Source organism: Pelobates fuscus, chromosome 2 (assembly GCF_036172605.1).
Source record: "Pelobates fuscus isolate aPelFus1 chromosome 2, aPelFus1.pri, whole genome shotgun sequence".
NCBI classification, from domain to species: domain Eukaryota; kingdom Metazoa; phylum Chordata; class Amphibia; order Anura; family Pelobatidae; genus Pelobates; species Pelobates fuscus.
Window position 1 is genome coordinate 45,429,398 of NC_086318.1, and position 17,941 is coordinate 45,447,338.

Sequence of the window (17,941 nt, forward strand, 5' to 3'; positions counted from 1 at the left end):
CCGTAATGTCCCCCCCCGTCACGTCGAGTACCCCGTCCCCCACCGATGATCCGTCAGGCTTATCAGTGGGACGCGTTTCCTCCCTAGTACCACCTGTCACTCCTGAGGATACCCCCACCAACCCCGACCCACTGCCTTCACCTGCTGACCAAACCCTATCGAACCTAAGTGGCTCCCTATCCTCTGACCACGAATCTATAAATGATTTCAAACAATGTATGAATGTCCCCGGGTGTGGTGTAGAAGTAGACTCACCGCTGATGCCCCTGGCCGCCGCAGGCCGCGGGGTTGCTGTCCCTCCATCCGCCATTTCTGACACTGGAGCTCCCAGTAGACGCCGACTCCTGCCCGCCTGGTCCCTCCTCGGAACCGCTGGTGAGTTACTCCGCGACCTGTAAGGAGAAGACATCCTGGGTAGTCTGCCCGAGTAGCTCCCTACCCGCCCTTCCTCCCTACGCTCTTCTCCGACTGCCCTGGATCCTCTCCACTGCTCTTTCCGACCTCCCTTGCTGAGCTCTCCCCGTCGCTGCTCCCTGAAGCTCCTCTCTGAAGATCTCGATCCACTGTGCCTTCTGCTCCGCCTCCCCTCCTCTGACCTGGACCTCCTTCTCCTCTCCCTGACGCTGAACCTGGACTCACTGCGGCCTAGCCGTGAATGGCTCCTATCCCTGCTGTCCCGTCCTCCCGACCAGCTCCTGTCACTGCTGCACCTGGCGCTGCTGCTGCGCCGCTGGCCGCCCCGGCCCTTTGCGGCCGCTTCCTTTTCACTAGGCCGTACCTGAGGGCAGCCGGATGGGCCCCCCCGCTCTATACTGCCATCTCTAGTTCCCCGGTATCGTGCTGACACCACAGGCTCTCCCACAGCCGCTGCGCCTGGCCCCCCACCGGCCGCCCCGTCTGACTCTGCCCTAGCCCCTAAGGATAGGCCGCCTGTCGCTTTCCTAGCTCCAGAGACCCTCTGAGCCGCCCGCTCCGCTGTCCTCTATTCCTAGTCTACTGATCTCAGTCCTGGCCCTCCCTCCGGCCGCCCCTTCGGATCCCTTGCTGGCCTGGTCTCCCCGCACTGCCTGGCGGACCGCTGGTGCTGTAGCAACCCGACTAGTATTCCCACCTTGCCCCTCAGTGATACCGCTGGAGGTTGACTCACCGGGACGCTCAGTCCGTTGCCCACTGGCCGCGTGGGTGAACCCATCCGCAGCCGCATGGTCCACTGGAGGTGCCGCAGTCCCTCTTTCCGCTGTCCCGCCGGCCGCCATTACGCGGGGCGCCTTCTGACTTCGTGGCCTCCGTTTTGCGCCCACAGTCGCCTGCCCGGCGGGTCCGCCCGAAGGCGCCTGCCGCATTCCCTCCGCCGTCGCCGTGCTCGGTCCGGCCTCCGAACCGCCGACCGCTGAAGGGCTCCTCCGCCGCCGGGCCGCTGGGGCCTCTCCCGGGCTCAACCTCTGTGGCGGCCTGGTCCTCCGCGCCGACCTCCTCTCCGGTCCCTCCGCGTGGGTGGCAGCAGCCCCGATCTGTTCATGCAGCCACGCCAGCCCTCGATCACGAACCGCCGCCCGAACTCCGTCCAGAATCTCCTCTAGGGACGCCATTACCTGCAGAGGGAGAAAAAGAAAAAAGAACTCCGCCGACCAGCCACAAGTGACAGGTCAGTGCAATTCAGATTAACTGGCTCCTCACTTAAGATGGCCGCCTATTTACACTACCTGACTCCTCCCCTACTTAGCCCCGCCCTGAACATCCCAAACCTTTCCACCTGCCTACTTCCTGGCCTTGTCAAGGCCCACTCCCCTGTTTCACTGTTCCATGGGCTTCAAGTAAGTGAATTATCTCATAAGAGCAGGCATTAGGTTAGGGCCTACCAAGAATGGGGTACATTGGCTGAAATGTCTAGTGCCCTATTTACTGAAATGCAAGCTTTTTCAACTATGAAAAATATTGGAGTGTGAAACTATTTTTTTTTTTTTTCTGCCACACTCATACCCAATAGGGTTTTACACAGGGAAGAACTGAGCAGTGTGTCAGCTTTTTCGACACTTAGTGCAAAATCATACAAGTACCCAAATTAAATGAGCATTTAACATCACAGGGAATGGGATAAAAGCTAATTTTCAGAGACAGCTTCCGATCATTACAAACTCTACAACAAGTCGTAGTGGCTAACTTGCTAGAAGGGTCCCTTTAAGTACATGTAGTCCACTAACTTCTTGGGGGGCTGAGGTTAGTCAGCGAATTTCCATTTGTCAGAATTCTTAGAATTAAGTAAAAAAAAAAAAGTTTCAAAACTTCCCCTAGAAAAAAAGTGACCTACTTAAGGAACGCTATAGGGCAGAACTGGGCAGACTAGATGGGCCGAATGGTTCTTATCTGCCATCACATTCTATGTTTCTATGTTTCTATAGGGGGAGATTGTGGCTCGTTTTTCTCTTGAGCAGCTTTCTTCCTGTAAAGCATTAAAACCAAAACTAAATACATTATAATAAAAATAAAAAAAAATGGCTTACCATGGAACACTCTTGAGTTTGGCTGAGCATTGTAGGAATTGCAGTTCAGAAACATAAGGTCTGCCAAGGCTACATTACTGCTAAACGGAACCTCCCCACTCACCAAACAGTGAATTATTATGCACTCAACACCACACTGCATAATGTAAGCACACAGAGATGTTGTAATCCTAACCTAACTGTAAAGCACTAAGTACATGAATACATGTATATGTCCTACCAAGGTGACTGAAGCCTTCAACTCCAGTTACGCCAACGCGCTAACTGTAAGTGAGCTAGGTGAAAGGAAGCCATCACTACACAGCGCTGTACGTAGACACCAGAATATTGTGATTAAAAGATGGCCTGCTATTAATTAGGGTGGAGTACAGGGAAGTGTTTATGTTTAAAAGGCACGTTCCCCAGTTGTAGGCTGATATTTCACATCCATCACCCACCGAGCGGGCACTCCCATCTTGTCACGACAAGCAGTGTTAGAACAGAATTTCTCTTACAAACCCTTCGAGTGCCAGAACTGTGCCCAATGCGATGGATATACCTCTGGCATTTAAAGAGTTAACATTGCATAAGCATTTAGATTGTAAGCTCATGGGCTATCTAGCAAAATACTCTTTATAAAAGCTCTTCAGGGGCTAGATGTCCACACGGGCAGTGCCCTCGGTGCCTTTTTCTTTATTGGTTTGTTTATATCGTACTGTCTTTTTACCAGTTGTACAGCACTGTGGCATATGTTGGTGCTTTATAAATGCCAGAAATAATAAAACTAATTACTAGAATGGTAACTGAAATAAAGGACTCTATTTCCTTTAAAGGACTCTAACTAGGAAAAGCAACCCACATTAGGGAGGAAAATAAACAGAATTTTCATTTCGATTTATTGTTCAGAGAACAGTGTAAGAAACATTTGCACAGCAGAATAATTGCCATTTTTTATATTAATTGGTATTGTCCAAATGATGTAACAGAGAGTTTATTACGCCATGCATCTGCACAGAGAGAGTGACAGAGAGGTCTGCTGTTTCATAATGAAGTAGTTACAGGAAATGCCATAGGTCAGAGACAGGTTAACATTTGGCAGTACAGCTGTTGTGTACTCGGTTTCCCATAATACCTCTGTCAAGAACAATTTGACTGGCTGAGTGTCATAAGATTAGATAGCAGCTGCTTATATTGATCATGACTATGAGGTGGGGTTTTTTGTGTGTTTGTTTTTTTTTTTAAGCCTGATGCAGGCCATAACTTGAATGCAGCAGATATACTTCAACATATATGAAGGTTCTATTCATTAAGGAACTTATGGTGCTTTGAGAACAGTCACAATTCAGGCTTAACTAGTCATGTTAATGTGGGCGGGGGTCCCATACAGCCATGGTGAAGATGGTTTCCCCTTTTCCCCCAAGCCTCCCAGCTAATGATATTAGCCTAGATCAGAGGTGCCCAAAAGATGTTGTAGAACTACAATTCCAGGCTTTGCATGCTTTTAGAATGACAAAGCATCATGGGAAATGTAGTTGTTTCTTTTTTTAAACATCTGGGGTTAAGGTATGCTTTCAGTTGGGCTACTCTAGCCATTTGAAATTAACTTTGAATGATCATTTTGTGAATACCCCTGTTGGCTATGCTTATATGATGTAAATTGGCAGTTTTTATAGGCTATTGTCCCTTTTACATTAAGGGATTAGGGGAATTTCAGAGTTTTTTTCTTTGTGTGTTTGAGGAAGAAACAGATAGATTTTTTTTTATATATTACTTATTTTCTTTTGTTTTTTCCCTCCCATTTTTCCCTCAAATGAAGTGTGCAAACCAGGAATTAAAGATCAAAGTCAAAAAAGTGTAATTTATATAACATTTTAATATTTAATATAAAATCCATTATATACATATTCATGAGTTGTGTGTAAACATTTACAAATTAACATCTTAAATGTGTTTGCCAGCTTTTTTGTTTTCAAGGAGAGGAAAAAAAAGATTGAAAAAAATAAAATAAAATGTACCAACGTCAGATTTAAACAAAAAAGCAGCAGTTTTCAGCATGTAACAAAAAAATATACATAACAAAGGTAGTGTGCTGTCATTGTACACTGAAGATACCACAATGTAACATTCATCAGTGCTTTCTTAAAGAGAGAAAAAAACTAAACAAACAAAAAAAACAGTGGTTTCTCTGTAAAGCCCAAACATAAGAAAAATAAAATTAAATAAAAATAGGCACATGAGCTCACAAAGTAATGTCACAGTGATGAATGCTGATGTCAAGTGCATTATGGGTAATTTGTTAAGACACAACTGGAGCAGTTTTGGGGCAAACTGATTTGAAGCCACTGACAGAAATATTTTACCAGTTCCCATGGCAATTGCTCCCGATTAGATGTTTTCCCCCTATAATTGCTCCAGTTTTGCCTTGGTAAACATGCCCCTAAGAATCATAAGAGAAAGATGTGCAAAAAAATAAATAAATAAAATCAGTTTTCAAATGAAAACGCAACTAAAAAAAAAAAAAAAAAAGTTAAAAAGAAAATATGAAAACTTTAGCTGCAAAGACAAACAGTTTGTTCTATAATATTTTTTTCCTCTTTATTAAGGCGTACATTAGAGCAGCCCCAAACATATTCATAACAATATTTTACAATTATTCTTTACATATTAGACATTGTATTCACGACAAGTTCTTATAAAGTGTCTGACGGAGTGAAAACAAAATGTTGCTAACCCACTCCTCTTTAAATGGCAGCCTTGGCACTACAGGTTTGTGAGCTATTTGCCATGACCCTCAGCCACAATTTAGGCTTGCTGGGGGTCATGGGAGAAAGAATCCACAAACAGCAGCAGTGAAAAAAAAATAGCAACCCCAGCTCTCTTCTAGGGATTTGCCCTTGACAATGGAGTGCTTCTTATCATTCTATCCTAAAGGGCAAATTCCTAAAACTTACCCCACTGATTAATTCCTTTTTATTTCTCAATTTACCCCCCTCCCCATAGGAAAGACTTGAGACCCCATAACAATCAGAATCATGAGCAGAAATGCATGGAAGGCCACTGGAAAACAGCATGTCGTGTTGTTAAGGGCAGGTTGGTACCCCTAGAAGGGGACAAGCAGGCAAAGTCACATGCAGCCTTCATCCTCCCCACCCCCTCCTCCCAAATACATGGATTGATGTCCAGCTGCAGAAGGAAGTGTTGAGGTCTCTGCCTGAGGTCAGGTCTGATGCAGGATGGTGCCTTTAACAGGCAGACCATGAGCCTCTGGCCAACAGAAGGGGTGCAGAGTGGCTCCTCACCATCCACATAGTTTGAGTGAGTCACCCCAATGTCAATAAACCAGTTCAGCCACACTGGGCTAGGGGTAGCCTCCCCAATACTGCACTGGGAGTGGCAGTGAAGGTCACATTATACATGAAAGTCCATGGATGACTTTTAATCATAAGAGCTTGCAGCAGCTGATACAGTCACCGCTGGTACCATGCCTTTTCTGCAGCGCCGCCCTGGTGGCCGTTTCAAACACCTCCCTCACTCCATCCTTGGTCTTGGCAGAGCACTCCAAGTACTCATAGGCAGAGATACGCAAGGCCATGGCCCTACCATCCTCTGCCCTAACCGGCTCCTGCTTCATGCGGGCCAGCTCGTTGCGGATATGCTCATCATTCCTCAGGTCCTTCTTGTTGGCCACCAGGATGATGGGCACATTGGGGCAGAAGTGCTTGACCTCGGGCACCCACTTCTCTGGGATGTTCTCCAGGGAGTCTGGACTGTCCACCGAGAAGCACATGAGAATGACATCAGTGTCCGGGTAGGAGAGGGGCCGGAGTCGGTCATAGTCTTCCTGGCCAGCTGTGTCCCACAGAGCCAGCTCCACCTGCTTCCCGTCCACCTCAATGTCCGCCACGTAGTTCTCAAACACGGTGGGTACGTACACCTCGGGGAACTCGTCCTTGCTGAACACAATGAGCAGGCAGGTCTTGCCGCAAGCTCCATCCCCCACCACGACCAGCTTCTTCCTGATGGCAGCCATGGACACCTTGTTGCTGGAGCTGCCGGAGTGTCCCCGGCGCTTTCTCAGTTTGCCTATGGTTCTAATGGTGGCTCCTCTGCACCCTGGTGGCCCTGTCACAGGACACACAGGAGATCAGGTCTCTGGGTGCAAACTGCAGGTCCTCTAGGACAAAGCCTCACTGCTGCTGGTCAATCCACAGCCTTGGATGCAGTCCGCAATCTCTCCACACTGAGTGCAGGCAGAGTACAGCAGGGCTGCTATGGGATGCAAGCAGTGATCACAATGCTTCCAATTGTCTCTCCGTGTTACAGCCAGTTAGCAGTCTGTATATGGCTCAGGATACAGTCCAGGCACAGGAGGTCTGTGTATTGCAATGGATAGAATGCAGAAGCAGGACCATCCACTCTGGATAGAATGCAGACACAGGATCAGTCAGTGTGTTGCTCTGGATAGAATGCAGACAGAGGATCATTCAGTGTGTTGCTCTGGATACAATGTAGACTCTCTCTCCCTTCCTCGGAACTCTTTAACTCCCAGGCATGCAGTGCTCTGGCTATTTAAAGCCCCATGGTGCTTTCTTAATATAGCTGGCCAATGAGAAGGGCAGGAGTGACGTTATACACAGGGAAGCTGAGCCCTGATAGGTCCAGTGGAGGGAAGGGGTGTGAGCCAGATCCTCTCACAGGGTGACATAGTCTGGTCTCTTCCTTGTCTTTGCATGGGAAATACCGTGGGCAGTGAGCAGGGGAGAGCGGGTCAGCTGCAGGGCGGTGTGATTAGCCATGGGTTGGGGGGGGGGCTCGATCTGTGACATTAGCAGGGAAATCACTAGCTCACAGGAGGGAGGATTATCAGGATTCTCTCTGTTAGAAATCCATTTAATATTCCCAGGGTTGTCCATTCAGCTGTTAGGATGGTTATGGGTTAATTTGTTTGTTAGGACTTGTTACAGTTTAGTGAAATCGTAAATATTTCTGCCAGTGACTGGATAAAGGCAGCTTTGCTTTCAGACAGGTTTTGTCATTTGGTGATAGTTACTGCTCCCATTTAACCCTTTGTAGTCAGAAGTGAAAGCTATTCATTCTGGCTGTGCATGAGTTAAATTCCATGCTGAGTTTACACACAATTTGCCATTTGGTGATATTTACTTTCTAGACAGAGATTTTTATTAAATTATATTGCTGTCCCCCATTTTAGCTGAGATTGTGGGAGGGGGAGGGGGAGGGGGGGCGGTGCAGGGGTGCAACATGTATAATATTGCCATTTTCATTGAAGAGTGATACATACAGCCTTGCCTACACCATACTGCCCTGATAATTAGCATTGGCAGTGCCCCTTAGGGTTTATTGTGATCATTTTTGCTCCAGTTTGTTTTCTCTGAGGCAGTTCGTATAAAGGATCTCATATTTTGAGGGGTATTTCTATCCCATATCCTGCCTAAAGGCACATGTTTTAGGAAATCGTTTGGGTCAATTTAGTCCCTTATCTCTTCTTGGCCTACAACTCCTATAACACTCAGCTGAGCATCATTCGTGCTGTATTTACTAAACATGTGCCTGGGTGGTGTATAGAACACGATTGAGGTACCTTGGCACATGGGCACACACTTGGCACTGACAGCTGCCACTCATTTGTAGTTGGCATACATGCTACCAAGAAGTGCACTTGGTGCTGAGCCTATGTTGCTCTTTGCTGAAGATTTTTGAAGCAGTCTTTATTTTTCCCTTAAATTGCAAGCAAAGTATTAGTAATATTATATGCCATTAACTATTTCAGCTACAGCAAAGACTTGCTGTCACTAAGATATATTTACTAAACACCTAGGCCAGGTGTAAGCAAACTTGGCTACATCTCCCATAATCCTCTACCTGCTATATTGCTTGCAAAGCATCATGGGGGGTGTAGTCCAAAACATCAGGAATGCTGAAGGCTGACTAGCGCCTATTCACAAAGCAGGCAATTGTGGAGAACTGCCAATAAGCTTTGCAACATCTAGATCAAAACATGAAAACTGGAAAAATTCTGACCATTTTAATTTAAAATTAGATGTTTCTTTGTTAATTTTCTCCAGCTCCTGGCTCAGTGACTTAAAGGAGGAATTTACTCACTAAATATCAAATTTTAATAAAGTGAAATCCAGTTTGCACAGTTAAGGCTAAAATAACCCAAGCCCTGAGATTAGCCCAGTCTATTTTTGTCTAATTTTTGCAGTTTGCTTTGAAATTCACCAAATTCACTATTTAGTAAATAGACCCCTTTTCATTGAATTTACCCCTTAGAGTTAATAAGTATTTTTTTCCTAAGCCTGCTTTATATATTTTTTTTTTTCTCGGTATGTGCAGAGTCTGTTTTCGTGATATTTGGCATGAGGCTGTTGCAATCATTCTATAACTTTGTAGGTAAGAATAATCAGCATAAAGCTGGTTTATTCATTTTTAAAGACGTGCTAAAGATCATTTCATTTTTTTATTTATGCTACTGACTGCTCGTCACTCAGTAAATCACATCTGTGTGTTTATTTTGCTACTTCCTGCTTTGGATCTGTCCTATTGTGTTCAAAGTGTCTTGTTTATTTCAGTATTGTTTATTTCGGTATAGTACACTGGTTGACTTTATGACGTTTTTGCATTAATAGTACAATTTATGGTACAGCTTGTTCCTTGCTTCTGATATTATTATTATTATTTGTAAAGTGCCAACAAATTCTGCAGCGCTGTACAATAGATGGACTAAAGTATTTGCAACAAGATAAGTTGGACGCACAGGATCAGAGTGCGCATGATATATATATATATATAGTTATTTAGCACCTGCAGTTTGTGGTGTTTAAAGGTACGTGGAGAAAATTATAGCCCCCCAAAAAATGATCACAAAAATACGGACATTGCAATTTAGTTTCCTGATCACAGCGTAGCACAATATGCTTTAACTAGTTACACCATTACATGCAGGTTACATTGGTCAAAAAGCCTTATGGTGCCAATGCCAGTTATGGTGTTGAATGGCTACTCAGAACACAAATTAAGAAATTTGATGGCCATTTCTTATGATATATAGCTGTTCTCTTTACCAGCTAGTTTTGCCTTAATTTTTGCAATTCATGTTTAATCTGCTATTAATATATATTTTTTTAATATGTTTATTAAATAACCAGCCTTATCTTCTTACTTTTTATATACAACCGTCTACAACACTACATCACCATAGAACAAGTTGTAGCTTTAGAAGATAATAATTCCTGTGCTCTGTGCCATTTTCATAATAAATTCAGAAGGCAGGCACATTGAAATGTATCATACCAAGCACCTTTCAAACCGTTTAAATATTTTCTTACAATACATATCTGGTTTTAATGCTTTATTGATTAATATAAATTCCACTGAGTGATTCGCTGTCTGTCTGAAGACATTGAAGTTTGTAAAGTCTGTTCTGACTGCTTGTTACTTCAATCCAGAAATGCAATCACCTTAATAAAAAACTCAGCATTCAATCAATCACTGTTATGGTATATTATTCTGATTTATTGAATTCCAAGCCATACATTACATTTCATCGACTGCCTGTTATAGCTGAGAACATAATGTTTATTAGCCTGCTAAATGGCAGATAGAAACAATGCAATTTAGGGTTTATCTACAGAACAGCAAGTAGTATAAATTTCTAACTAACATGGTAAAACTTGCTCCATAATAGCCAAATTATGAGACATCACCGACTCACCTACACTGAAGATTTAGTTTTTTTCTACCCGTCTAAATTGGCCCAATTATTTTTTTTTTGTGAATATTATTTTTATTTTTATTCGTTGTTCAATTTTAGGAAACAGTGAGACTCGCAGGTCTCCAGGGTGAATTACTTTCAAGAAGAAAATGTTATTGTCCGTTCGGGCTCGCAGGGCCACAGTGCTGACGGACTCGCAGGTCCCTTGTTTCGGGTTTTATGCACATCTTATAATACATGTAGTTGTACGTGTTATAATTGAATTAAACCACATTTACAAATATCCTTCATTGTTTAAAAGTAGAAAATAATACATATGTTTTTTGGAATATTTAGAATCAGATCTGTTAACTGCAATCATTAGGAAAAAAGTAAAAATAAGCAGTTTTTTCTTCTTTTTCATCTGAAAATGAAACCATTTTTGTTTCCATGCAGGCTGTGTCAGTCACAGACAGGGGAGGTGTTACTAGGGCCGCATAAACAGAAACAAAAGTGATTTTACCTCCTAAATGGCAGAGGATTGAGCAATGAGACTCCAGAGTCATGATCTATACACCAAGACTGCTCCATGAAGCTAAAGTTGTTTGGTTGACTAAAGTGTCCCTTTAACGTAGTGGTAGTGCGTTTGTTTCCCCCCCCAATTATTGGCTTGCACTGTTAAGAATTGGAGGCGGATGGCAAAGGGACATGCGCACATGACCATATCCCATCTTTATCTTATTCCTATAACATTGAAACATTAGTGTCAGTTATTTTATAGTCTGTAATTTGTCAGAATCCCCTTGGGTGGGAATATGAAGTAACCCCCACTTGCTGGCACATCTACAACTTATGTTCCAGACCCCTTACTCCCCAGACTTTGTCGCCTTTTCTCTGTCTTCCTCTGTACTCAGTTCTTTTCCTGTTTAGGGCTTATTTTACAGCTGCAGTGAATCAGCCCAGACAGCTCACGTTGTTTTGTTCCTTGGCTGTAATGACTGTATGAAGGAGCTGCCAGCGTTGGGATATTCTGTGTATAACTAACCAGGTGAATACACTAATGGTTTTAAAAGCACCGAGCACACTGAGGGCATCCCAGTGTCCCTTCCCAAAGACACCATGCGCAATCACACACATCTAGAAATACTTAACGTTCCCTCTTGAAAACAGATCTTCTGATTGTTTGGTTTTCACCTCGTGCATTTCTGTAGACAAATAGGGAGATTTACTAAGAGGGTGTTAAAAAAAACAAAACCATGTTTTTACTTACAGAGGTATTAGCAGCTTAAGATAAGATCAACATTAAGGAGAGGGGGCAGAGGTCACAAGGGTCATTGGCTACAATGTACAGAGTGTTGTAGAATGGGGCCCGGAAGGGCATGGGGCAAATTAGATTTTGTGAAGATGACCAAGAAGATGAGGGAGACTCAGACAAGACAGGGGGTGGGACAGGGGGCATCCAAGTTCTCAAAGTACTGAGTTTGGGTCCTGTCTCCCATCTTCCATCTCTATCTGTCTACAGTCTAGTCGTCCAAACTCAGTTAAACTTGGAATTGTGGGGAATTAACAAGGAAATGGTAACATTTAGGCAAAAACAACAAAGCTAGAAACCTAGTTACGTCGAAGCATTTGCTTATTAAAATTTGCAATACCTTTGTCAATTCTCCGCAGGGTAAGCTGCTTACAAACAGGTTAATCTAGATGTAAAAATAACCAGTTCCCTATATCTGACACTTTACAGGTTTATATTAATACAATATATTTTATTTTTACATTTATTGGTGTGTTTGAGCAGTTTATAAATACATGGATCATATTGGTTTAATTTAGGATTTGAACTTACTGAAGGCACCTTATTGCTATATAATTATCAGGCCCCTCCTGTGTGTATCTGTATGTAACTATGAGTATAAATTGGTAATATTACAAGTGTAAATTAGGGCGCCGTGGAATACTACACTGGGAATCGTGGACTAGAAATGGGAATTGCTCGTTTTGACCAAATAATAGCCGATCAGGATTAGACTTTGAGAGGGCCACTTGTATGTGTATTAGAGGGGGTGCTAAAAGGGGGGAACTGAGGTTTTATATAAGAAAAAAGGTTTGCAGGAGCAACACAATGTCAAATAATATTCTTGGGTTATATTGCCATCTATTGCCCAATGTTGGTACTTGCATGTATTACACAAATTCTGGGCTAGAGAAAGCTTCCCAAACAGCATAAAGAGGATGGACTGCTGGGAACTCTCATTTAGCATTAAAACATTAAAAGCAGTTTAACACTAAATAAATGGATAACACTATAACCACTTCAGTGAGATGAAGCAGTGTTTCTTTTTATGTTATTGTAGTAGTTGGCCCCTATATTATGGTCTGTGAATGCTTTTTTTTTTTTTTTTTTTGCATTTAAACATTCTAATATACACAAAATAAAAAGAAGACATTTCATACGGAAAAGAAAAAAAAAAGAAAAAAAAACTAAACAAAGCAGAAGGGGGTTATCTGCAATGCTGAAAGGGTTAACAATCAATAACATAAAATAACACCAAGGAGAGATTTATCAAGGCAAAAACAAGTACTGTAAGACAAAGAGCTAAATAAGAAGCGATTGCCATGGAATGCCTCTAAACCTTTTCACTTTGCACCCAGAATAGCATCCTCAAGTATGTAGTCATTGTATATTTTCATAATCAGACAAAGATGTTGCTGAAGCTCGATAGATATTGTATTCTCACACTCCCCCTGGTGGCCATAATGTGGAATTGCAAGTAAAACCAAAAAAGTGTATTTCTAAAGAACCTTGTAAAACATATTTCTAAATTTAATTTATACATAGTTTCCACTCCTCAAAGTGTCCAATTACAGCAAAGTGTAGGTATGCGTGTCTGTGTGTGTCAATGTGTATCTGTGTGTGTGTCTCGGTGTGTGTATGTGTAGGTATGTATGAGTGCCAGTGTGTATGTGTAAGTGTGTGAATGTCAGTGTGTGTATGTTGGTGTGTGTGTATGTTTGAATGTGTGTCGGTGTGTATCTGTGTGTGTGTGTGCGTGCCAGTTTGTATCTATGTGTGCTCCAGTGAGTATGTGTAGTTATGTGGTTTGTGTGTATCTTTGTGCCAGTGTTTGAGTGTGTGTGTAGGTATGTGTATCTGTGTGTGTCAATGTGTATCTCCTGAGTGTGCCTCTGTGTGTATGTGTGCATGTGCCACTGTGTGTATGCTAGTGTTTGTATGTAAATGTGTGCAAGTGTGTGTATCTCTGTGTGTATGTGTAGGTATCTGTGTCTGTGTGCCAATGTGTGTATGTGTGCATCTGCGTGTGCCAGTGTGTGTATGTAGGTATGTGTGTGTGTGTGTAAGTATATGTTTGTATGTGTGACAATGTGTGCATGTGTCTGTGTAGGTATATGTTTGTATCTGTGTGTGTGCTAGGGGGGCCCAAAATGATTTCTTGCACTGGGGCCCTCTCTGCATTAGTTCCGCCACTCTATGTGTGTCAAGCATACCAGGCTGGCAGACAGTCTCCGGGCCGACCAACAGTCCTTAGAACCATCCTGACTGCCTGCTGTGCGAGGGGAGTCGGGGCCCCAGAGGGACTGGTAGTTGGAGGTCTGTATGGAGTCCTCAGTGGTGAAGATGCTGATATAATAGTGTGAGGCGTGGTGAAGGATCTAGTGGTTTTAGGGGTGGAGGCCAGCTATATAGTTGGAGCATGGGAGCTGGGCGTCAATGAGTTCCAATGTGGGGAGGGCGGTGTGGACTGTTCCAGTTCTTTGACCACCAGCTGATACTTAGCTACTCCAATCAGTACATAATTAAGCCTCTGCCGAGGGGTTGGGGTCGGGTGCGTTGTCAGTTGTGGGTGCAGTGGCCTCCTGGACTATGAGCTCAGTACCAGAATCACTGTTTTGCCTCTGTTATCCATAGTGCACCTGCTTGTTGCTCATGCTCATACTAGTTTTATTGCATTCGATGCTTTGTTTTGTTTTGCGTAGAATCCCTGTGTTGAACAGCTACCCTAAGTGTCGGCCAGAGAATCTTCCTTGGCATATACCACAGGGTCTACACTATTGCAGTCTATCAGGGTTATTCCCTATTCCTTATTGCCAGGAATGAAAAGTCAATTTCAAATGTAAGACCAAAGTAGCCAAACTGAACACAGAATTGACTGGGAGAATTTTTCTAATTTGGCCTATTTTGACCTAAAGTTTGAATTTCTCTTTGAATTCACTTTGACTTCCTGCCAATACTCAATTTAGTGACTAACCCTGCATATGTATAAATGCATACTGCGTTTGTATATTTTGTTTAATTTGCTCTGTTTTGCAGATTTTATATTGAATTAATCTTCCATTATTACCGATGAAGAAAAGTTCTAAATATTTCATGTAAAGCTCCTGGGTCTTTAACTCTGGGACTCCATCCTTGTTTATTTCTGTCTATATATCCAATACAAATGAAGTGTAAGTTATAAGAGATTTGGACACATGGAGCTTTATGGAAGCTGATTTGATAAAGTTTATTTTTGTGGACACATAAATCAAGACTTTCTTATATGGCCTTATTTGAAATATCTAGTTGCAATACACATTGCTTGCAACAGCTACAAATATGTAGCCATGTATTTCATTTTTATAGTGAAAATAATACAAGGAACTGTATCCACTTCATTCAGAGTGTGTGATCAGCATTAGACATTTCTCTCTGGATATCGTGTGGGAAGTTAACAAGGAAAAGGACATAGAAGCCAAGGGCCAAAAGAAGGAGGCCACAAGGTCAGAAGAAAAGATACAATAGTCTTTGTTTTTGCTTGAGAGATGTAGTCTTGATAGAAACGTAGAATATTAATGGATTATTGGAAGGAACAATGCAATATTCATTACTTCAAAAAGAAGTTCAGAGAAATTCTCAATACACAGGAAGCTCTGATGCCGACTTCGGTGGCCTGGAAGACCTTTCCTCCTACGAAAATAACTGCATTCAGAACACTCAGGGGCTTATTCACTAAAGTGAGAATTTGAAACGAATTTCAAATTTAAGGTCAAGATAGTCAAAATGAAATGTTTTCTGTCGGCCATGCCTCCAGTTCATCTACCTTGGTCTAAACTTTGAAATTCACATTGAATTCTCACTTTAATAAATAAGCCTGGAAATATTCCAAAGTAGTGAAGTGAGATCTGAATTGTAAAATTTGAGCTAAAATAGTTGTGACTATTTTGGAGTTGAATTTTTTTTTTATCCATTAACCACTTCATTACCTAAATCGAGTTTAAACTATTTTATGTGCATGTATTTTGCAGTATGAAATCTAATTGCTAAAGCCTCACTCACCCTCATATATACTCTAGTTATAATTACCAGCCTACAGAGGAACAGATTTCTCTGCCAGAAGCCACTACTCACTGATATAATGCCTTTAAATGTGCTTAAAATGTAAGCTCAACTGCTGTTTCCAAACAGCACAGGAAGTTTCACTGGGTCATATCATTCCTACAGTAAGGGAGGAGCGAATGGACGCTACCATTTCGTGGTCAGCATTACATTAGCTGTCCAGACATTCAAAAAGATTGAATTTTAATTACCTTTGTCTTAGAAATATATTATTTAACAGGATTTACTGCATGTGGATACTTCTGTTCAAATGCAGACATTATTTTTACATTTTGTTGCCTTTTCCAGTAAGCTGTACTGACATAATGCCTTCAAGGTCCTTATCTATACCTATAAGTAAGGTATTTGGTTATTTTCATATATCTATTGTATGTGAGAATTTTGCACACATATACAGTGCCCTCCACTAATATTGACATTCTTGGTAAATATGAGCAAAGAATGCTGGTAAAAATGTGTCTTTATTGTTTAACCTTCTGATCTTTTATTAAAAAAATACATTGAAATTCTGTGCTCTCATGGATATGAAACAATTGCAGTAAAAATGAAAATCCAGCGCACTCACTTGTCTACTAAACAGTTATTATAGTGCTGAACAATTTTGTTAGTTTTATTAAAAACACCTAATCTAGGCAAAAAATAATGGGGGTTTAGTTACATTATATGATCATACATTGCATAAGCATGCCACAAACGTCAATGTACCCCATCTTTGGCAGGTCCTACTCTGTCTGCTAAATGAGCTACTCACTTGGGGAAATCCTTCCATCTCGAGTTCTCTGCAGTACAAGGCTTAAATAGGGTCCTGAGATGAGGCACCTGTAACAGGGAGGGGTGCAAAACCAAGGAGCTGGCTAGACTCCTAAATATATACATATATGAGAAAAAGGGGTTTGGCTGCACTCACCTAAACATGCTTAAATGGGGTGCTGCTGGGGGCCAATAAGTACAGTAAAAATGAAAATCCAGCGCACTCACTTGTCTACTAAACAGTTATTATAGTGCTGAACAATTTTGTTAGTTTTATTAAAAACACGTAATCTAAAAATAATGGGGTTTTTGCACCCCTCCCTGTTACAGGTGCCTCATCTCAGGACCCTATTTAAGCCTTGTAGTGCAGAGAACTCAAGATGGAAGGATTTCCCCAAGTGAGTAGCTCATTTAGTAGACAGTTGGCAGTGAGCTTAGGACCTGCCAAAGATGGGGTACATTGACGTTTGGGGCAGGCTTATGCAATGTATGATCATATAATGTAACTAAACCCCCATTATTTTTTGCCTAGATTAGGTGTTTTTAATAAAACTAACAAAATTGTTCAGCACTATAATAACTGTTTAGTAGACAAGTGAGTGCGCTGGATTTTCATTTTTACTGTACTTATTGGCCCCCAGCAGCACCCCATTTAAGCATGTTTAGGTGAGTGCAGCCAAACCCTTGTTTTCTCATATATGAAACAATTGCAAACACAACACCGGTTTTATCCCCAAAAATAAATTAATATTTTTTTCTTAAATATATGTGTGCACTGCACAATTACAGGGTGACTGGTAGGAGGGGAAGTGTTCCCCTCTTGCCAGTCACTAAATGTAGCGTGACCAAGCCACGAACTGTGGTAGAAGAGCTTCTGTTCCCTTCCCTGATCTGACAGGAAGTGCTTACAGAGAGCACAGAACTGCTTCCTGTCAGACCAGGGAGATGAACAGAAGCTCCTCTACCCGCGGTCTGCGTCTTGGCCGCTCTACACCGCAGGGGCTGGGGAAGGGGATGAATGAGACACATGGACAAGCTTGGGAACGGAACACATGGAGGGACCGGCAGGATTAATGAGACACATGAAGTGGTTGGCGAGGTTAATGAGACACATGGAGGGACTGAGGGGGTGGAGGGAATGAGGCACAAGCAGGGGTTGGGTGTAGTTTAACCCCTTAAGGACCAAACTTCTGTAATAAAAGGGAATCATGACATGTCACACATGTCCTGTGTCCTTAACCCCTTAAGGACCAAACTTCTGGAATAAAAGGGAATCATGACATGTCACACATGTCATATGTCCTTAAGGGGTTAAGGGGTTAAAGGGAACACTCCAGTGCCTAAATACAAAATAAATAAAAATCACTGTTTAGTATATATACCCCAAATGAAAACTTGCATGCATTTAATTATGTGTTTTTCAATTTGGGTTATATATAAAAACAGTTTGTAAAACATGCAGTTCTCTTGTCTGCTGTCTTTACAAGCCCTCCCGTTCTAACTACTCCCAGACTTTCTGTGGCTGTCAAATCACAGTCTCCCCAATGCAGTTCAATGAGAAGTCTTTGCAAGGCAGGTGCTCTGGGCAATTGCTGCCTCTTGAGTTTAGTC

At 42.4% G+C, this 17,941-nt stretch overlaps 1 protein-coding gene across 1 annotated transcript in view; it reads right to left on the minus strand.

The window, feature by feature from the left end:
- Positions 1-4,335: 4,335 nt before the first annotated feature.
- Positions 4,336-17,941, minus strand: part of RHOB (ras homolog family member B) — a 61,189-nt gene continuing 47,583 nt past the window's right edge. The window contains exon 2 of the mRNA XM_063442125.1: positions 4,336-6,995. Within this exon, the coding sequence (XP_063298195.1) occupies positions 5,920-6,510 (591 nt within the window). The 5' untranslated portion in view covers positions 6,511-6,995 and the 3' untranslated portion in view covers positions 4,336-5,919. The remainder of the gene's footprint in view (positions 6,996-17,941) is intronic.